Genomic DNA, 22,511 nt, shown 5'->3' with positions numbered 1-22,511 from the left:
ATCAGGCCCGAGGGATTTATCGGCCTTCAATCCCATCAATTTCCCCAACACAATTTCCCGACTAATAAAGATTTCCCTCAGTTCCTCCTCCTTACTAGACCCTCTGACCCCTTTTATATCCGGAAGGTTGTTTGTGTCCTCCTTAGTGAATACTGAACCAAAGTACTTGTTCAATTGGTCTGCCATTTCTTTGTTCCCCGTTATGACTTCCCCTGATTCTGACTGCAGGGGACCTACGTTTGTCTTTACTAACCTTTTTCTCTTTACATACCTATAGAAACTTTTGCAATCCGCCTTAAAGTTGTCAATCTTGTAGCTGGTGTGCATGTTAGAGAAGTGTTAGTGGTAAAATAAGGAATGTTTCATTGAGATTGGAGCTGAACTACATTGCCTGTGTAGAATCAAGGAAGAATTACTGTGTATGTAGCTGTGTTTTACTTGATCTGGAAATCCAAGATGCTGATAACTGGGGCTCCAATCCCCACCACGAACACCACTTGTGTACAAAATCTTATGCTTACCTACTATGTCCTCAAAAGTAATTCAGTGCATGAGAAGTGTTTTGAGACATCTGAGACGTGACAAGGTGCTGTACAATAAATCAAAATCTTTATTTCTGAAAAAATTAACACAAGATTCACAATTAAAAGATTGGATGAAGGCACCAAAAAAGATATGTCATCAACAGTCTGCTGAAAAAAACTTCTTGAAGACTTGACTTTGTGGAGGTGACCTTGCGTGGACCTGTGTTTAATGGATTGAGTCTGAGCAACCTAAGTTAGGATAAATATTTATAAGACAGGCAGTCGATACTATCAGTCCTTGAATCAGCAATAACAGGGCTTTGCTTGGAGCACTTTTACTTGATTTTCTATGAATGTGTCAGGGTTTCACGGAAGTTACAGCAAGGTTTCTCCCCCACATTCTTGAACTCTCAACCTTTCCTGCATTTGATCATTTTATTTGCATTCCCTAGTTTTGTTAACCATTTAACAACATATGTTTGCTGTTAGCCAGTGACATTCAACCCTTTTATTACTGAGAATTTTATAGCACCGAAACCAGCCAATCATCCCAGCAGGTCTATGCCGGTGTTTATGCTCCACACGAGCCTCTTCCCACCTTACTTCATCTCACTCTATCAACATATCCTATTCCTTTCTCCCTTGTGCAGTTATCCAGCTTTCCCTTAAATATCCATGCTATTCACCTCAACCACTCCATGTGGTAGCAAGTTCCATATTCTCACCACCAGTGACGATGGGCAAAGCATCCTGCACCTGAATGCAGTTTTACCATCATTTCACTGGAGCATATTGGTGGCCCTGTGATATTCTCCATCATCACAATTCAGATTTCTTCATATAGTTGGCAGCTTTCCTGGTTCAACCCAGAATTCCCATCGGGCATCACTCTGCTGCCAAAGTAAATCTTCAGCCTGTTGCTCCTCAGTCTTTGTTCATAAGCTGCCAATTCCAACATTTGGACACTTATTTATGTTGCTGTTTAATCCAGCACATTACTGATAATTGAAATGGCAATTTTCAATGTGAAGAATTCTTGTGCGACTGATAACATTGCATCAGGTAGATAAAAGACTTCCAATCTGGCAATTTTGTCATTAATCACTTTATCACAGCTTGAAGCAACTTTGGTGCGAAAAATAGAGGCTCACCCATGGGCTGATATTATCTCCCTCGCCCGTGCCCCCTCGCTCTGTCCCTCACCCGCACCCCCCCCCGCCCGCTCTCCCTCGCCCCCCCCCTCGCTCTGTCCCTCGCCCCCCCTCCCCGCTCTTTCCCTCGCTCTATCCCTCGCCCGCCCCCCCCTCGCTCTATCCCTCGCCCGTCCCCCCCTCGCTCTATCCCTCGCCCGTCCCCCCCTCGCTCTATCCCTCGCCCGTCCCCCCCTCGCTCTGTCCCTCGCCCCCCCCTCGTTCTGTCCCTCGCCCGCCCCCCCTCGCTCTATCCCTCGCCCGCCCCCCCTCGCTCTGTCCCTTGCCCGCCCCCCCTCGCTCTGTCCCTTGCCCGCCCCCCCTCGCTCTGTCCCTCGCCCGCCCCCCCCCCGCTCTGTCCCTCGCCCACCCCCCCCTCGCTCTGTCCCTCACCCGCGCCCCCCCCCCACGCTCTGTCCCTCGCCCGCGCCCGCCCCTCGCTCTGTCCCTCGCCTGCCCCCCCCTCGCTCTGTCCCTCGCCTGCCCCCCCCTCGCTCTGTCCCTCGCCCGCCCTCCCTCGCTCTGTCCCTCGCCCGCCCGCCCCTCGCTCTGTCCCTCGCCCGCCCCCCCCTCGCTCTGTCCCTCGCCCACGCCCCCCTCGCTCTGTCCCTCGCCCGCGCCCCCCCCTCGCTCTGTCCCTCGCCCGCGCCCCCCCCTCGCTCTGTCCCTCGCCCCTCCCTCCCTCGCCCGCCCCCCCCCTCGCTCTGTCGGTCGCCCGCTCTCCCTCGCCCGTGCCACCTCGCTCTGTCCCTCGCCCCCCCCCCCCCCCCGGCTCTATCCCTCGCCCGCTCCCCCCTCGCTCTGTCCCTCGCCCGCCCCCCCCTCGCTCTATCCCTCGCCCGCCCCCCCTCGCTCTATCCCTCGCCCGCCCCCCTCGCTCTGTCCCTCGCCCGCCCCCCCCCCCGCTCTGTCCCTCGTCCGCGCCCCCCCCCCCGCTCTGTCCTTCGTCCGCGCCCCCCTCCTCGCTCTGTCCCTCGCCCCCCCCTCGCTCTGTCCCTCGCCCGCCCCCCCTCGCTCTGTCCCTCGCCCCCCCCTCGTTCTGTCCCTCGCCCGCCCCCCCTCACTCTATCCCTCGCCCGCCCCCCCTCGCTCTGTCCCTCGTCCGCCCCCCCTCGCTCTGTCCCTCGCCTGCCCCCCCCCCCCGCTCTGTCCCTCGCCCGCCCCCCCCTCGCTCTGTCCCTCACCCGCGCGCCCCCCCCTCGCTCTGTCCCTCGCCCGCCCTCCCTCGCTCTGTTCCTCGCCCGCCCCCCCCTCGCTCTGTTCCGCGCCCCCCTCGCTCTGTCCCTCGCCCGCCCTCCCTCGCTCTGTCCCTCGCCTGCCCGCCCCTCGCTCTGTCCCTCGCCCGCCCCCCCCTCGCTCTGTTCCTCGCCCGCCCCCCCCTCGCTCTGTTCCGCGCCCCCCCCTCGCTCTGTCCCTCGCCCCCCCCCCCTCGCTCTGTCCCTCGCCCGCCCCCCCCCTCGCTCTGTCCCTCGCCCGCTCTCCCTCGCCCGTGCCACCTCGCTCTGTCCCTCGCCCCCCCCCCCCCCCCCCGGCTCTATCCCTCGCCCGCTCCTCCCTCGCTCTGTCCCTCGCCTCCCCCCCCCCTCCGCTCTGTCCCTCGCCCGCCCCCCCCCCCTCGCTCTATCCCTCGCCCGCCCCCCCTCGCTCTGTCCCTCGCCCGACCCCCCTCGCTCTGTCCCTCGCGCCCCCCCCTCGTTCTGTCCCTCGCCCGCCCCCCCTCGCTCTATCGCTCGCCCGCCCGCCCCCCCCTCGCTCTGTCCCTCGCCCGCCCCCCCCCCCCCTCGCTCTGTCCCTCGCCCGCCCCCCCCCCCGCTCTGTCCCTCGTCCGCGCCCCCCCCCTCGCTCTGTCCCTCGCCCGCGCCCCCCCCTCGCTCTGTCCCTCGCCCGCCTCCCCTCGCTCTGTCCCTCGCCTGCCCCCCCCGCTCTGTCCCTCGCCCGCCCCCCCCCGTTCTGTCCCTCGCCCGCCCCCCCCTCGCTCTGTCCCTCGCCCGCGCCCGCCCCTCGCTCTGTCCCTCGCCCGCCCCCCCTCGCTCTGTCCCTCGCCCGCCCCCCCCTCGCTCTGTCCCTCGCCCGCCCCCCCCTCGCTCTGTCCCTCGCCCGCCCCCCTCGCTCTGTCCCTCGCCCGCCCCCCCTCGCTCTGTCCCTCGCCCGCCCCCGCCTCGCTCTGTCCCTCGCGCGCCCCCCCTCGCTCTATCCCTCGCCCGCCCCCCCTCGCTCTATCCCTCGCCCGCTCCCCCCTCCCTCCCTCGCCCGCCCCATCCCTTTGCTCTGTCCCTCGCCCGCCCCCCCTCGCTCTGTTCCGCGCCCGCTCTCCCTCGCCCGCCCCCCCCTCGCTCTGACCCTCGCCCCCCCCAGCCCGCCCCCTCTCTCTCTCTCTCTCCATCAATCTCCGGGAAAATAGTGGTAATAGGAGAAAAGCATGTGGATTGATTGGGGAGAGACCAGGAATTCCTGTTGGGCAGCAGGAAATCTGAGCACTGGTCATTGCAGAAGCAAGAGAAAGATGTCAATACAGATCACGGCTGTAATGATTACTTGTGTGACATTCCTTTTAATGGTTTACTGAAGAGAAAACGGGGAAATGCTGTGAATAATACTAGACTTTATTGTGTCCCGATGCAGCTAAATAAGGCACATTCAGTTAAAACTCATGACATGCAGGACATCTTGCAAGTTGACAAATTAAGTTTTGAGTTTATAAGAGTCACTGAACAATGAAACCAGAAGTATAGAGAAAGATAGACTTGCAATCACATAGTACCTTATTGTATCACTTGGAAATGTCCCTCAGCACTTCACATACAGTGAATGCTTTGAAGTACAGTGACTGTTTATTAGGCATTTGTGGCATCTATTTTTCAGACAGCAAGATCCCACAAACAGATATCAAATGAAGGACCAATTAGTCTGTTTTGAGTAGAGTTGGTTGAGAGGTTAATGTTGGCCAGGATACCAGGAGAGCTTCCTGCTCTTCAAGTAGTGCTGAAAAATCTTTTACATCACCAGAAAAGGAAATGCATCATTCCCTCAATATTGCCCTGGAGCGTCAGCCTAGATTAGCTCATCAAACTTTGGAGTGGCGCTTCAACCCACAGCCCTTACTTTCCAGAACATGGACATCTTTCGTCATTCCTTTGTTTGTTGGTGTCCTCTGGCTTCTTCCTTGTGTCTTTCTCTTGCCTCTTGCTGTTTCAGCCCCTCTGGGTTGTAGTTTTCCCATGTAGCACTTAAACATGTACAGCCTTTCCTACATTGCAGTGGCTTTCCTTGCAATATTTCCTGGCTGATTCCTTCTCTCGGATCATGTGCTCCATTGTCCAAACATTATCAGAATATTGTTTAGTGTTACTAACACCCTCTCCTGTTACTTCAAACCATTGCTTTACAGCCCCTTAGTCATTAAAATATATTTTTCACAGTAATGAGGACAGATGTTTTAAGGCTCTAAATTCAGTTGGGTTGAATTAGACAAAGTACAGGTTTAAATTGCAGATATTGTGCAAGCTGCAATGAATCAGAACAACATAAAGAAAAGAGGCAAAGAAATCACGAGTGTCTGGGAAGAGAGGGGTGAAGAGACACATGTTACTTGCAGGTGGTGACTTACTTTGTTCTTCAACCTCGTTCCAGTTGGTGAATTTCACAGTCCTCTTCTGCTTTTCCCTACTGAGGTGAAGGTAAATTGAATTTTTTCAGATTCCATTTTGATTCTGCTGAAATCTGCAGCTGCATCTTGTATGTTAGTTTAGGGACTCACTTCTGTAACTGCTGTGAAAACAGTTAAACTTGTGCAAATGAACTTGCAGTGTACAGTACGATCTTGCACGTGCTTTCACTTTAGTCATTTTCTTCTCCTTCCACCTCTCCTGTCCTGAAGACAATGCCGCTTGTTGGGGTATGACCCCATGGGGTCGAAATTGATCAAAGGCAAATTCCGCCCATTTACGGTTGAAAAGACCGCTAAGATCCTGAAGGTACTTTGCGTGGAAGTTTGGTCCAAAAAGGTGGAAAAAAGCACCCGGCGGCAAAAATGGGCATTACACACCGATTCAGGGTGGTAGGTGGGATTCTGGGCAGCAAATGCAATCCTGGAGAAAGTTATACCGAGGCTGGAGTCGGGCCCAGGGAGGGGGGAACGCAAAAAAATGTTCAAAAGATTTTTAAAAATCACAAAACCTTCAGAGCACCCTTTAACAAAAAATCGCTGCAAAAGAAGTAAAGAAAAACTTTCACTTACCTTTTCTTGCTGGTCTTCATACCTACCATCCAGGTAAGACCTCCAATGTTGCGGTCTTTTCTCCTGCAGGAGCGGAGGACCGCTCGGATGAATCTCGGGCAGCAGGACTTTTTTTCGGCGTTACACGCTGGCAGACGCTCCCCAGCGGTCCTTCCAAACCGCCGGCACGAGGGCCTCACCAATTTCCCACGGAGGGGAGAACGCCAAAAAAACGGGGAAACCGCCGAGTTTTGCCGCGGTAGGACCATCAATTTCAGCCCCCATGAGTTCCAACACCCCTCTGGTATCTCATTTGTGATCCTTCTTTACGGCCCGGATTTTACGGTGAGAATAACGGTGAAGCTATCAGCGCTCACAGTATAGTGTAAATAGGGTAGCAACCTCTGGCGTCTGCACATACGCAGTTAAATGCAGAGATCAGAAAGTTGCTGTCTGATATGCCTTGTTCCTCCACAAACTTTGCTATACCGGTACATCGTCGATAGGCTCGTCTTTGAAATGCCTCTGAGGTCGTGAATTTATGATACTTGCCCACTAAATACACTAAAAAAAACATTTGGGCTTGTCCATTCAAGTGTAAATGTCTTTTTAACGGTGTGGTAAGTCTCAATTACTGTCAAACAACCACTCTGGCACTGAAAATTAACTTTTACAAGTGCAGAGCATCATTCTTTCAGATTTTAATTGTTTTTTTTAATTATAAATTAAAATGGAAATGTTTTTACTTTTTCTTTGTGTCTCTTTTATATCTTTCTTTCCCTCTTTTTATTTTGGTTTTTGTACATGATTTTACATTGAATTAACATTGAACTTTACACTGGCACCTATCTGACAATGTGAAAAATTGCCCAGTTATGTCCTGTCTACAAAAATCTGGACAAATCCAATCCGGCCAATTATCGCCCCATCAGTCTACTCTCAATCATCAGTAAAGTGATGGAAGGTGTTGTCGACAGTGCTGTTAAGCGGCATTTACTCACCATTAACCTGCTCACCGATGCTCAGTTTGGATTCCGCCAGGACCACCCAGCTCCAGATCTCATTACAGCCTTGATCCAAACATGGCCAAAATTGCTGAATTCCAGCGATGAGGTGAGAGTGACTGTTGTTGACATCAAGGCAGCATTTGACAGAGTGTGACATCAAGGAGCCCAATAAAATTGAAGGCTATGCAAATCAGGGGAAAAACTCTTCCACTGGCTGGAGTCATACCTAGCACAATGGAAGATGGTTGTGGTCAATCATCTCGACCCCAGGACATCACTGCAGGAGTTCCTCAGGGCAGTGGCCATGGCCCTAACCATCTTCAGCTACTTCATCAATAATCTTCCCTCCATCACTGGGTCAGAAGTGGGAATGTTCGCTAATGCTTGCACAGTGTTCAGTTCCATTTGCAACTCCTCAGATAATGAAGCAGTCTGTGCCCACATGGACGACATTCAGGCTTGGGCTGATAAGTGGCAACTACCATTCGCGCCACACAAGTGCCAAGCAATGACCATCTCCAAAAGAGAGAAGTCTAACCATCGGCCCATTGACATTCAACAGCATTACCATCACCAAATCCCCCACCATCAACATCCTGGGGGGTCACCATTGACCTGAAACATAATTGGACCAGCCACATAAATACTGTGGCTACAGGAGCAGGTATTCTGTGCCGAGTGTCTCACCTCCTGACTCCCCAAAGCCTTTCCACCATCTACAAGGCACAAGTCAGGAATGTGATGAAACACTCTCCACTTGCCTGAATGAGTGCAGCTCCAACAACACTCAAGAAGCTCCACACCATCCAGGACACAGCAGCCCACTTGATTGGCTCCCCATCTACCACTTTAAACATTCACTCCCTCCACCACTGGCGCACTGTGACTGCAGTGTGAACCCAAACCCGTGACCTCTACCACCTAGAAGGTTAAGGGCAGTAGGCGCATGGGAACACCATCACTTCCAAGTTCCCCTCCAAGTCACACACCATCCTGACTTGGAAATATATCACAGTTCCTTCATAGTTGCTAGGTCAAAATCCTGGAATTCCCTCCCTAACATCACTGTTGGGAGTACCTTCAACACACGGACTGCAGCAGTTCAAGGAGGCGGCTCATCACCACCTTCTCGAATGTAATTAGGGATGTCCAATAAATGTTGGCCTTGCCAGTGACGCCCACATCCTGGTTTGTACTCTGCGTGGCTCAGTGAGGATTCTTCAATCTGATTGAAGAGATTCGCTGTTGCTTTCCCTGTTCACACAGGTCGCAGATCCCGTGTAGAGGGTGTCGTGCTGTATCAGATGCCCGATGACCACAAGTTGCTGCTCAAAAGCCCACAAAAAGTCTGGGCAGCTATAAGCGTAATGAACAGTGAGCCGCGTTCCTTCGCTGACCCCAAAATCCAGGTCTATATGTGAAGGGCTCGGTGTTGAGTGTTAGCAGGGCCTTCAACTATGGTGGATATTACAGCAGAGCCCAATTATTTCCTCCCTCTCACTCACACTCTTCCTCTCATCAAGCCCTCTCTCCCCCCCCCCCCCCCCCCCCCCCCCACACACACACACACACATCCTTTCCAGTAGAGGTCATTGGATATTTTTCCATTCCTAATCTCCAAGGGCACTAAAACCAGTTGTGTGCCTTAGTACAGTCCCAGCAGAGATCCGTTACCACAGTGCAAACTGGTGATCAATCCTGGGATCTTCTGGTCTATTTGCCATGTACTATATGGGGGCAGAGATGGAACATGACAAAACAGGCCTCTTGTGCATTCACCAGTGTGAAACAGACCTATTTCATATTTGTACATATGCGGTTTGTCCCAGCATATGCTTTTTTTTAAGTCACAGTTGAAGGAATAACAGACAGGTTATCCTGTACTTAAAATCACAGAATCACAAGCACAGAAAGAGGCCTGTAAAAGAACTTTGTCAAAGCTAACCGATTACTCACTCCCCTGCTTTTTCTCCATAGCCCTGCAAATCTTTACTTTTCAAGTATATCTTCAATTCCCTTTTGAAAGATATTATTGAATCTGCTTCCACCACTCGTTCAGATAGTGCATTCCAGATCATCATAACTTGCTGCATAAAAATCATTCCCCTCATCCTCCCCTTGGCTTTTTTGCCAATCATCTTAAATCTGTCCCCTATGGTTACCGACCCTCCTGCCAGTGGAAACAGTTTCTCCTTATTTACTCTATCAAAACCGTTCCTAATTTTGAAAACCTCTAATCTTCTGCTCTAAGGAGAATAATCCTAGATTCTCTAGTCTCTGCACCCTCTCCAAGGCATTCCTCCTAACGTGTGGTGACCAGAATTGGACATAGTACTCCAGCTGAGGCCTAACCTTTCCTTTCCTTTCCTTCAACCACTGTCCCACCTATGACAGAGACTGGACTATTCTGTCACCTAAGAACTCATGTTTAGGGTGAAAGCAAGTCTTCCTCGATTCTGAGGGACTGACCATGATGATGAACCAGTGATTTATATAGTTTTAGGATAACTTCCTTGCTTTAATACTCTCTGCCTGTACTTACAAAGCCCATGATCTCATATGCTTTTTTTAAAAACAGTTTCTGGTCAACTTGCCCTGCCACCTTCAAAGATATTTGAACTCCCAGGCCTCTCCCTTCCTGTACCTCCTTTACAATTGCACCATTTAGTTTATGTGGTCTCTCCTCATTCTTTCTTTTCAAAATGCATAATTTTACTCTGCATTAAATTTCATCGGCCACATATTTGCCCAATTCACCAGTTTGTCTATGTCCTTCGCAAGTCTGCTACTATCCTCCTCACTTTTTACCACATTTCCAAGTTTTGTGTCATTTGTGAAGTTTGAAACTTGTATGACATTTCTGACTCTTTCATTTGTTACCCGTTCACATTTAAATTTAGATTTCATAAGACATTTTCAAATTTTCCTTTGATTTCCCCTTGTCACTTTCTCTGATGCCCAATGTAGTTTCAGTGTTCTTTTATCAATTTACATTAGCATCCATCTTTTTAATAATGCACAGTGTTTACAATCTGCGAAATCAATACATCCTCAAAAGTAAGAAACTGTGTGGCAACAGCACTCAAAAAGTTCAACACCATCCAGGATAAAGCAGCCCGCTTGATTGGCACCCTTTTCACCACCTTAAATATTCATCCCCTTCACCACCAGCACACCGTGGCTGCAGTGTGTACAGGTTGAACCTCTCTTATCCGGCACCACCCCTCGTCCGGCACCATGCCTGGCCACCGGGTGGCCCATGCGCAGATAATTTTTTTTCATACTCACCAATATTCTCTGTCTTCGAAGACGGAGACTCCTTCCTCTGGTCCGGTTCTGAAGGCACTGATTGCCTAAGTGACCTTGAGGGTGGATATTCAAGTCGGTGGAATGGAGTGGAGTGGAGAGAGGTTCAATCTGTACTACTAATAATTATATTTTGAATTAAATTATAAATAAAAGCTTGATAAAAAAAAATTAAAAATATATATATATATATGCTTAAAATGATGGCTACTTTTTTGCTTTGCCAAGCTTGGCCGCTATCTTTCTCCTCGATGCCGAGAACTCCTGCAACCACAGAACCACCATAGCTCCGCTTACGCCGGGTGGGTTTGCTCTAAACGCGATCGCAGCTCAGCACACGGATTGTACTGAGTCCCATTGACCTGCCTCCCGCGCCCTGGCCAGAGTCGGGCCGTATCCTCGGGCTGGCCGCTCCTCCCCTCCCCGCTGTCCTCTGCGCTCTGCCAATCAAAAAGAAAAGACCTCTTCATTACTTTGAGTCTTGGAGATCATAGTGGGGATTTGGCGGTGGATCGCAGGGTTGGGGATTCGTGGCTGGCAGTTGTAAAAGACAGTAGAACACATGACCTCCCATCGTCTGACAAAATCCCTTAGCCAGCACAGGCCAGGTCCCGAGGGTGCCTGATAAGGGAGGTTCAACCTGTACCATCTACAAGATGCACTGCAGCAACTCGCCAAGACTCCTTTGACAGCACCTCACAAACCTGCAACCTCTACCACCTAGAACAGTGATGGGCCATATCTGGCCCGCCAAGTCATTTTATCAAGCCCGCTGGTTGGGACAGATATGGAACACGAGCCAGAGCTCAAGCTGCACATTCGTCTATCCACTTTCACTTCTCATGGGTCAAAGACAGATTCGACCTGCAGCCAAGGAAAACCACAGTAATACTTCATTCAAATTAATAATTCGCAAAAACTATTCTCCCTGGCCTGATCTTAAAAGGATCCATTCCGTGATTCTGGTTCCCAATGGCGCACATTTGTACCCAGAATGCACTGCGTACTCAAATATGGCCTATCCATTTTAGAGTGGAGTCACGGCTGCTCAACTCCACAACTCTTTTACCGAAGAAAGTGACCGGCGCTGCATCTTTCCTCTCCCGGTATCCAGAGTACGACGGCAGGGGAGTTTTCATCTGGCATCAATTGGGACGGCATTAGTAGTCTTTGCAGAGGGGCATAAGGATGAGTGAGGTGGGGAATTGATGCTGACACAGTCTCTAAAAAGGGTACAGTTCTATTTCACAGCACTAATTTACAGAGATCAGAAGATGCTACCAAATTTTCAACTTTTATCTTTGCTTCATTTCTAAGCAGTATCCAGTACATGATGTGTATGTAAGATAGTATCTGACTACTATATAAATTTATATTTATGCAATGTTCCCTCTAATTTTTTTTTCATGCACTGTCCCTTTAAATTTGCTGCGCGGCCAGCCACTAAGCAGCCGGCACATGCACAGTGTCTCTTCTAGCAGCAGGAGTTGAGGAGCGGCCTGCAGGGACTGCGCAATTGTTGCGCGACCATGCAGCCATGCACATTAGAGGAAACATTGGTGTGCGGCCCTCAACAGCTCACCAAAACGTGTTAAGTGTCCCTCTAGCCCAAATAATTGCTCACCTCTGACCTAGAAGGACAAGGACAGCAAGTGCTGTGGGAACACCATCACCTGAAAGTTCCCCTCCAAGTCGGGCACCATCCTGACTTGGAAATATATCACCATTTCTTCATCAAGCTAAGTCAAAATCCTAGAGCACCCTCCCTAACAGCTCTGTGGGAGTACCTTCACCACATTAATTGTAGTGATTCAAGAAGGTGGCCTTCTCGAGGGCAATTAGGAATGGGCAATAAATGCTGGCCTTGCCAACGACGCCCAGATCCCAGGAGTGAATTAAAAAAATAATAACCAAGACTCATTGTGCAAGGCACCATCAAAATTGAAGAGAGTAAGGGAGAAGATGAGACACATCAGAAAATAGATAATACTACCTTTTGGTTTAAGAAGCCTGCAGACTGAGTTCACTAGCCTCCTATCCTCCCTTAATCTCTCCCTCCATGTAAACTCCACAGCCCCCTTGACCTTGCCATCTCTCGTGGCCTCTCGCTACTCCCATTGTGTCAATCACAGATAAGGCCATCTCTGACCACTTCCTCGTATCGCTTTCCACACATTCCCCTTCCAACCCCCCCGCCAACCCCTACCTCCTTCTGTGTCCGCCCCTGGAATAAACTCTTTCCGACTCTCTTAAACTGCGCTTAATAACTTCCAACTGTCCAGCCTTTGGCCCTCCATTCACCATGACATTTCTGCAGCTACCGATCTGCTCAGTCATACCCTCATCACCACATTTGACAACCTTGTCCCTATTAAAACCATTACTCTCTCTCACCCTGGCCGTTCCTCTGGTACAGCCTTCATCTTCGCTCCCTTAAGTCCAAGGGACGTAGACTTGAACAGATATGGCGGACAACTGGTTTAGCCATTCACCGCCAGATCTGACTGGACCACACAAAGCACTATCGGGTCCTGCTCTCATCTGACAACATTGCTCACTGCAAAGATAAACCCCGGCTTCTATTCTTCACTGCTAAACGTCTTCTTAAACATCTCTTCCCAATCTCCACCCTTACCTCCGACAATAAGTGTGAGGAGCTCATGGACTTCTTTGTCACTAAGTTTGAAACCATCCATTCAGCTGCCTCTGCTTCTTCCCTTCCTTCCCCTAGCCCACCAGGTCAAACTTCCTCTAAGAATCCCCCCCTGCCCTAGCCCTGACCTCACATCTTTCTCCAGTTTCTCTCCGATCTCCCCTCATGACCTCTCCGAGCATCCCTTGTCCATGAAACCCACTTCCTGCTCCCTTTTCCCTGTTCCCACCAAACTGCTGACCATCCAACTTTCTGTCTGTTAGCTGACATTGTTAACGGTTCTCTCTTCTCAGGTACTGTCTCCCTCTTCCTCAAATCTGCCGTCATTACCCTTCTCCTCAAAAACAACCCTTGACCCCCTTCATCCTTGCAAACTACAGCCCCATCTCCAACCTCCCTTTCCTCTCTCCTCGAATATGTTGTCGCTTCCCAAATCCATGCCCATCTTTCCCACAATTCCATGTTTGAATCCCCCCATTCCAGTTTCCGTGCCTACCAGAGTATTGAAATATCTCTCATCACAGTCACAAATGACATCCTTTGTGACTCTGACAAAGGCAGACTATCCTTCCTCGTCCTTCTTGACCTGTCTGCAGCCTTCGACACGGTTGACCACTCTATCTTTCTCCAACGCCTTTCCACCATTGTCCAGCTGGGTGGGACTACACTCGCCTGGTTCCATACCTATCTATCTAATCTTAACCTGAATGGTTTCTCTTCCTGCTCCTGCATGTTACCTCTGGTGTCCCACAAGGATCTATCCTTGGCCCCCTCCTATTTCTCGTCTACATGTTGTCCCTTGGCGACATCATCCAAAAACACAGCATCAGTTTCCACATGTACGCTGATGCCACCCAGTTCTACTGCACTACCACTTCTCTTAACCCCTCCGCGACTGCTTGTCTGAAATCCAGTTCTGGATGAGCAGAAACTTTCCCCAATTGGGAAGACCGAAGCCATTGTTTTCGGTCCCCGCCACAATCTCCGTTCCCTAGCCACTGACTCCATCCCTCTTCCCAACTTCTGTATTGGGCCGAACCACAGTTCGCATCCTTGTTGTCATATTTGAGCTTTCGACCACATATGCGCAGCATAACTAAGAACGCCAATTTCCACCTCCGTAACATCGCCTGTCTCCGCCCTTGCCTCAGCTCATCTGCTAAAACCCTAATCCATGCCTTTGTTACCTCTAGATTTGACTATTCTTATGCACTCCTGGCTGGCCTCCCACATTCTACCTTGCGTAAACGAGGTGATCCAAAACCTGGCTGTCCCTGTCCTAACTCACACCAAGTCCCGCTCATCCATCACCCCTGTACTCGCTGATCTAAATTGGCTCCCGGTTAAGCAACACGTCAATTTCAAAATTCTCATCCTTGTTTTCAAAACCCTCTATGCCTCGCCCCTCCCTATCTGTGTAATCTTCAGCCCCACAACCCCCCCCCACGATATCTGCGCTCCTCTGATTCTGCCCTCTTGAGCATCCCTGATTATAATCGCTCAAGCATTGGTGGCCATGCCTTCTGTTGCCTAGGCCCTAAGCTCTAGAATTTTTTGCCTAAACTTCTCCACCTCTCTATCTCGCTTTCCTCCTTTAAGGCGTTCCCTAGAACCTACCTCTTTGACCAGACTTTTCTCCTTATGTGGCTCGGTGTCAAATTTCTTGTCTCATAATACTGTGAAGCACCTTGGGACATTTTACTATGTTAAAGGCACTATATAAATACAAGTTGTTGTTGTTTCCAGTGATTGAGGAGCGTAGAATGAGGGGACATAGAAGATTAAATGTAAGGTTCAAGACAGGGACAGGAGAAGCCTTTTTACATAAAGGGTTGTGAACCTGTGGAATGCATTACTGAAGATAGTGATTGAAGCAGAGACCATATCAATATTTAAGAATAGGTTATATTGGTTGCAAGAAAGGGGAATAAAGGGACGTGAACACGACAGTAGATGGGACTAGGATTCACTCTCATGTGAAGGATACACATCAACATTGACTGGTTGGACTGAATGGACTGTTTTTGTAATTTCAGTGTAATAAATGTAACCTGTTTCGGGTCCTATTTTTCCACAGGAATGCTAGCCTATCAGATGTCACAGAGCCACATGGATAGTAGAATAGGGTCGCAGCCAGGACAGATGCGTATCGGAAGATCTGGACCAGCAGGAGTTGTCGGCTGGTCTCCTTATGGTCTTGAAGATGGACTGATGCGGACTGGTCCAAACAGAGAATCTGTAAGTCAGACATAGTGTTGGGCTTGTTTGGTGAATCCCCTTTACAAATCCTGATGAAATTCCATGATTATTTTTTAGAAAAGAAAGAACTGGCTGAAAGTGGTGTGGTATAGAGTGCATTGCAGAGTGGGAAATACGGAGGGAGCACTGCAAAGGGTGATCTGGAGGGAGGGTGGAAGGGGGCGCAGCAGAGCGGGAGGATGGAGGGAGCGCTGCAGACACAGGATGGAGGGAGCGCTGCAGACACAGGATGGAGGGAGCGCTGCAGACACAGGATGGAGGGAGCGCTGCAGACAGAGGATGGAGGGAGCGCTACAGAGCGGGAGGATGGAGGGAGTGTTGCAGACAGAGGATGGAGGGAGCGCTGCAGACAGAGGATGGAGGGGGCGCTACAGAGCGGGAGGATGGAGGGAGTGTTGCAGACAGAGGATGGAGGGAGCGCTGCAGACAGAGGATGGAGGGGGCGCTACAGAGCGGGAGGATGGAGGGGGCGCTGCAGACAGAGGATGGAGGGGGCGCTACAGAGCGGGAGAATGGAGGGAGTGTTGCAGACAGGATGGAGGGAGCGCTGCAGACAGAGGATGGAGGGAGCGCTGCAGAGCGGGAGGATGGAGAGAGCGCTGCAGACAGAGGATGGAGGGAGTGCTGCAGAGCGGGAGGATGGAGGGAGCACTGCAGACAGAGGATGGAGGGAGCACTGCAGACAGAGGATGGAGGGGGCGCTGCAGACAGAGGATGGAGGGGGCGCTGCAGACAGAGGATGGAGGGGGCGCTGCAGACAGAGGATGGAGGGGGCGCTGCAGACAGAGGATGGAGGGAGCGCTGCAGACAGAGGATGGAGGGGGCGCTGCAGACAGAGGATGGAGGGAGCGCTGCAGACAGAGGATGGAGGGGGCGCTGCAGACAGAGGATGGAGGGAGCACTGCAGACAGAGGATGGAGGGAGCGCTGCAGACAGGATGGAGGGAGTGTTGCAGACAGAGGATGGAGGGGGCGCTGCAGACAGAGGATGGAGGGGGCGCTGCAGACAGAGGATGGAGGGAGCGCTGCAGAGACAGGATGGAGGGGCACTGCAGAGTGAGGATGGAGGGAGCGCTGCAGACACAGGATGGAGGGGGCACTGCAGAGTGAGGATGGAGGGAGCGCTGCAGACACAGGATGGAGGGAGCGCTGCAGAGCGGGAGGATGGAGGGAGCGCTGCAGAGTGGGATGGAAGTAACGTTGCAGGCGGGATGGAGGGAGTGCTGAATTTCTGCTCACTCTGTCGTGTTGAGTTGTGTAGTAAGATGCTGCCCACGAATAGCATCTGCAGATTTAGATTGTGGAAACTGGCCAAAAAGTGCTTAATAACCTGACTTCATTCCCTTCTGGGTGCCAATCAGAGGTGACAAATGCAATGGGATGGGTATTCGCAGTGGTAAGGCTTAGGAGGACAGATAATGGGTTAAATTCCAAAAATAGTTTTGACAAGCATTTCACTGTTGTTATCACAATCGGTGCAGATGTCAAATTGTTCCATCAGTCGGCTCTTCATCCAACTGGAAATAATCATCAGAGAAGCATTTCAGTGAGGGGGGAAAAGGAGGACGAAAGGGGGAAGAAACAGTACAAATTGCTGTTAGAAATTTAGTGTTGGAAACATACCCTGACAATGTAGAATTTAAGCTGTCATTGCACTGGACACTCCAATCTTATCGGTTGTGTGCCATGTAAACATTCTTTCGAAATGTGAGGAGCTAGTGGTATGTTTACATGTCCTCCCAAATGTAAGGAGTACATATCGAAGCCATGAGGGTTTTGTTCACTATGAAGATGCCCGTTGATCATATCTTATAAGCTGAGTGTGCTTGCATCTAAACAACATCGTGCCTCACCTGCGTCTATCTCCGCTAGTGTGTTGCAGCACCTGAAAGTTTGATTTTAGTACCACAGACGCCAGGGCACTTCTCCGCTGACCAGACCCTCCTTCCATTATAATGCTCCTCCTACGCGGAGCTGATGTTCCATGAACTCAAGTGAAATGTGCATTTATGGACATTGTCTTGTTCTTTGCTGTCTGATGGGCACAGCAGGCTTGAATTAACTTACTGATGAAATTGTGTTCCCCTAATCAGTCAAGTTGATAAAACAATATAGAGCAGAAGATCCCAGATCGGATTCTCGGTCTGATCTCAGGAAGGTTGGCAGTGAAGGGATACTGCTATTGGCCATAGCACACCCAGTCTAAGGAGGTGAAAAATCAGCCAGGGCTCCTGTGGACAATCACTATCCTGTGACTACTGATCCAATGTGCAGAATTGGGGCAGTGATCAAACCCAGCTGTGATGCCCTTTGTGTTCAAGTGGATGCACAGACATGCAGGGTGGCCATTCGGGTGAGGTTCCGTTCCCGAAGCTAGCCAGTGTCCAGAGAATCGTGCCCAAGCAAGAGCTAGTGCCTTCTTGGGGGAGGGGAGGGGGGGGGGTTGGTGGGGGGGCGGGTGAAGGGAGGAGAGAGTTTTGACACCATTTTAAATATTTGGCAGTCAAAATCCATCACTTTGGGATGACTTGTGGAATCTGAGTTTTGAAAATTTATGGAATGATGCATCGGTTAATCTTCAATGAAGATGAAATGGCAACCTGATTCCTAGTTTGTTTCAAGGATGTAACTCTATGCAATTACCACTTTTCAGCATCATGTGTTGTCTTTTTTTTTTAGCCAAGTACTCGGGGGCACCTGGAATATGTCTCACCGCTCTTTCCAATGCAGAGGACGTCCCTCCATGACCCTTCAGCACCATCTTTGCACCTGCAGCATAGCAACGCTCAACACCCCGGAGCAAGCTTTGGCTCCACCTGCACAGAAGACCAGGCACCTGGCCAGACCTCCACATCACTCATCAAAGCCATCCGTGAAGAGCTTCTCAGACTCTCACAAAAACAGTCAGCGTTTCAGAACCTCCACAGCTGATCTTGGCAAGGTGGAGCTCTGAACTATTTGCTTCCCATGGAAGTCAAGCCCGGAAATCTGGGGTACAGTCCTGAAGAAGGGGTACTGTATGGTGAATAGTACTATTGACATGTAAAAATGTCCAGCACAACCACAGTTTTTTATCAATGTGCTTCCAAACAAAGCCGCCGCCTTCTTTTCTTCAGTTTACATTGGTGATGTTCTTCCGGCCTGTATGCTGAAATGGCCAGTCAGTGGAAATTATTATCTTCTCTTGTGGGGAAAGAGACGGGGTGAAACTTGCTCCACATCCAGCTAGCTCTTGCAAAAATTCTTAAATGTCATTTAAGCAGAAAGTACTAGCAAACATCACCAGCAAGCAAAAGGTGAGAATGTCTTTCTACCTTGGACGTCAACTTCTCTGACTGGTCACATCCAAATCCCCCCACCCCGCCCCCACCCCATTTCCTACAGCCCACTGAATTCTAGACCCTCTGAACTTTGAAAATGAGAGAGCATAAGGAAAAGGAACAGGATGAGGGAAAATAAATAAGAGGGAAAGGCATCATGTAACTTGAGGGAGGGAAACATTGAACAATGGAAAGAAGAAAAAAAGAAGACAAAACAGTCAGCGATGAGTTTCAAAGGAAGAATACGGGAACATAAAATAGTGGGGAGTTAGCCCTGGATAGGTGAACTTTTTTTTTGGTGTATTAAATGAAAATAGAAATAGAAATTTATTCTGAGCAAATACGTCAATGAGCATTTGATAGTCATAGTCATGCTATTGAAAATTATTTTTTAAATTGAGAAACCCAAGTTGAAGGGATGAAGCCCTCACTGTTGTTTGGACAAATTAAAGAGATGATTAGAATCATGATAATGATTAGCTGATGCTGAACCTGGATTTTAAAAGCCTGAAGGAGAAGTGGAAAGTCCAGGACAGGTAGAGTTACACATTTTTTAAGTGCTGAGAAAGATTATGATATGATACCTGATGTAAAAGTTGGAGTGCATTCTTGACCGAGTAAGGTGGTAATTATGTTGTATACTGGCTTTGGTCGGGGAAGAGGGAGCAGAGAATAGCTTTGAACTTTTTGTCCTGTCTAGAGGAGAGAAGAATTGGAGGTGGCAGTAGTAGTTTGAATTCCATTGTGTAGCTCTTCAGCACTGGCACAAAGGCCTTGTACTTGTGCACAATATTTGCAGTCTCCACTGAATCAGCACTTGACTCCATTTTTACATCATCACAAAAAGCGAAGGCTAAATGCAGAATCACAGCAGAGTTCAGTGATCAGTCACCATGCAAGATACACAGTAAAACTAGGCACTGATCAATTCCTGCCTGTTCTTTTGACCTTTTTGTCAATGACCACTTCCCATGGCAGAGTAAGCTGAAATTTACTGGCTCATTGAATTGGATGGAGCAAAAGGCGTTGTTGAGTGGATTCCAGCAATCTTACTGGTGCTCCCTCACATTCCTTGAAAGCTGTAACCGACTCGTTGAGATGACCACTAACAGGGCCACTGGTTTGCTATGACTGAATAGATCAAATTCTGTTTTTCTACATGGGATTCTGGGATTTTTAACCAGTGTTTTGGGGATAGAATTACGGGATTCTGTCTATTTTTATGTGGCCTTGTTTTTAATATGCAAAGGCACCACTATTCCCTATACGCAAGGCCATTATTATGATGACAGGATAAGTTGTATTCTGACTTTTATTTTTGTGGTTTTGGTTTTTTTTTAACTAGTGTTTGGGTGGCCTTGATCATGACCCATCTCTGCATGGTATGGTTCAGATACTGCCTTTCAACAACTTCAATGTAAACAGCAGAGTAAATAAATTTAGTCCAAATCAACTGGATCTAATCTGAATGTAAATTATCAGTGAGACTTTTTGAACTACCACCAGTGTTATCCATTGTCTTTATTAGCCGATGAGATGAGGCTCTCACAACCAGCAGACTACTTTCTGCCTCGGCAAACAACCTTAACCGTACTCGCATAGCTACTCAACCTTTGGGGTTACCTAGATAATACATGTAGCAACTGAATCAGGAAACCCAGAAACATTTCTGTGTGTTTGCTCACACTCAGAATTCTATTCACACACTTGTTTTCACTTCTGTTTTTTCTTAGGGGGGCTGGGGGTCGTTTGTACATGTTTGGGTTTTTTGTCAGAAGTGTTGGCAGGCCCAACATTGTTTTGTATGTGTTTTGAGTTGAGGTTTTCTTGTTGTATTTATTTTGCATGTCTTTCTACTGACAGCTCTCCTGAAATGAAATATAATGTAGTTTACAGTGTATTTTTTAGTCTGCATGTTTTATACTGGTGTTAATTCACTGGCAATGTTTTGCCTGGTTTATATTTTACCAAGCAATGTTACTGTGTCCTTGCACAATCCAATGCATTTGAAGGTGTTTATATTGGTCAATGTTCAAATTTTATGCAACTGCATGATTGGCCATTGGAGGTCACATACAGTAAAATTTAACCCCCTGATGCTCAAATAGGTAAAGGTGTGAGTCAATGTGATAAGATAGACCAGAAAGTTTCAGATTTTGAGTTAACAGATCTTGGCCAGGAACAGCATTTGGGGGGGAGCTATGACTGCCTTTGTTCCTGAACTATGGCAGTGAAAAATTAGCAAGGGTTCTAACTCCTGATCGTTGTTTGATAATGAACCTATGTTTATGGACACCAGCTGGGGAAAGCATCAGGATGCACTCCACAGTCCAATAGTCTGCCAAGCCGCTCTCACAAAGAATGCTGGTTAGGGAAGTTACCCGAGGGCTCCCGTGCATGTGGAACCATATCCTAGTAAGTGGTCAACACCTTCAGGAAAGGAGGAAAGAGAATTGGCAAAATAAGTAACTCATATTTCATTTTTAAAGTCCTCACCTTCACAGGCAGCTTTTATTTCAGTGTAAATAATCACCACTGTGTATTAAAACTACAATGTGTTTCATACACATGTCATTTATAGACTACATTTTACAGTATCCATTGCCCCATTCACTAGTGTTTTGTATCATTATAGATGAGATATCCCCTGCTGAGGAGGATTCCATGGCTTTATGGTGCTCAAGGCCTCCAGTTATCCCAGTTCCTGGTGGGTCTCAGGATCACAGAGCATCCCAATGTGAGGCCAAAAGAGGCATTGGTCAATCAGGATGTCTATTATCAAGCACATCGAATCACAGCAACAGCGATGAAGGAGCTTTGTCCTTTGTTAAAAATACCACTCTTAATTGTGAGAAAATTCTAAATGGAAAAGATACCAGTAGCTTTGACATGACTTCCACTGAGTAGATTAAATTACACTGTACATACAGCCTTTGGGCTCCTGATGATGGATTCGAGATCTAGGACCAACATTCAATGATGTTCTCTACAACCACCAGGAGTTTGAACATAATTCTAATCGTAACACAATTAGATTACTAGCCATCGTTTTGCAAATAAATGCACCTGTCCAATGAGGTAAGGGGAAGAACCTTAAGCCTGTATCTTATACTGAAAACACTTCTGCACGTTCAAAACTGAGCTTCCAATAGATGGTTCAGCTAGTTAAGGAGGCAGGGGAGCTCAGCCAAGCAGACCACACAGGTTCCAAGTTTGATCCTTCCGTCTGTACTGAGTTAGCTGATGTCAGCAGTGGAAATGCTGCAGTTGGCCTCTGCTCCTGAGCTAGATTGAAGAGAAAACCACTCTGATTCCTGCTAGCTATCCAATGGCACCTGCTGAAAATGCATGTCGGCACATGGAGTAAGAACAGAATTAGACTCCACTGTGATGCTTCTCTGGTTGCCCATTGACACACTGTCTAGACTCGTACCTTGAGTGAGGTACTACAGGATATCTCTGGGACTGCACCCCAGCAACGAGTTACCATGCTCAGGAGGAGGAGGAAAGGGATAAAATTGGAGGGAAAAACAAAGTTGATTTTGCTCAGCGCAAATGTTGCTTACAACACCCCTGCCATTCCAGTTGGTTTCAGATGTGAGGACACTTGGGTGTGATTTCTACTGTAACCTTCTACAGTGTATAATATTATAATTTAGTACATGATTTGATGGGTACTGGAATCCAAAATAACTTTGTTCTTTGGTCCAAAGATGCAGTGGTTTCCTTCAAAATAAAAAGGGTCTTTTGAATATGGAGTGTGTTTTGTCGACTGTATCAATGGACACCAGCTGAGTTTTAGCTTAATCCTACTAGTTTATTCTACACATAGTGGGATGATATGAAATGCAAACAATTTCTATAGACAACCCAAACCAGGATAAATGAATAACTCAGGCTTCACAATGTTTGGTCTAATGCACATCTCACTGTATTTTTTGGACATAGACTAAATTGTTGCAATGAAAGGATGAATCAATTCCCGCTCAGTGCTGATCACATCTAAGATGGTTGTCAGGACACCATAAGTTGGCCAC

The 22,511-nt window shown here is 48.7% G+C and overlaps 1 protein-coding gene across 4 annotated transcripts in view; it reads left to right on the top strand.

Moving 5' to 3' along the window:
- The window catches only part of LOC139280891 (UPF0606 protein KIAA1549), a 376,973-nt gene extending 354,747 nt beyond the window's left edge, over positions 1-22,226 (top strand). For 3 of the 4 annotated variants that reach the window (XM_070900682.1, XM_070900681.1, XM_070900683.1), the window contains 2 exons: positions 14,974-15,134; positions 17,834-22,226. In XM_070900682.1, the coding sequence (XP_070756783.1) occupies positions 14,974-15,134; positions 17,834-18,085 (413 nt within the window). In that variant the 3' untranslated portion in view covers positions 18,086-22,226. The remainder of the gene's footprint in view (positions 1-14,973; positions 15,135-17,833) is intronic. The other variant, XR_011596786.1, reaches the window with a different exon arrangement.
- The last annotated feature ends 285 nt before the right edge of the window (positions 22,227-22,511 follow it).

The sequence above is a fragment of the Pristiophorus japonicus genome, chromosome 15 (assembly GCF_044704955.1).
Source record: "Pristiophorus japonicus isolate sPriJap1 chromosome 15, sPriJap1.hap1, whole genome shotgun sequence".
In the NCBI taxonomy this organism is placed as follows: Eukaryota; Metazoa; Chordata; class Chondrichthyes; family Pristiophoridae; genus Pristiophorus; species Pristiophorus japonicus.
The sequence above is the reverse complement of the archived record's forward strand: the minus strand, read 5'-3'. Positions and strand labels throughout refer to the sequence as shown.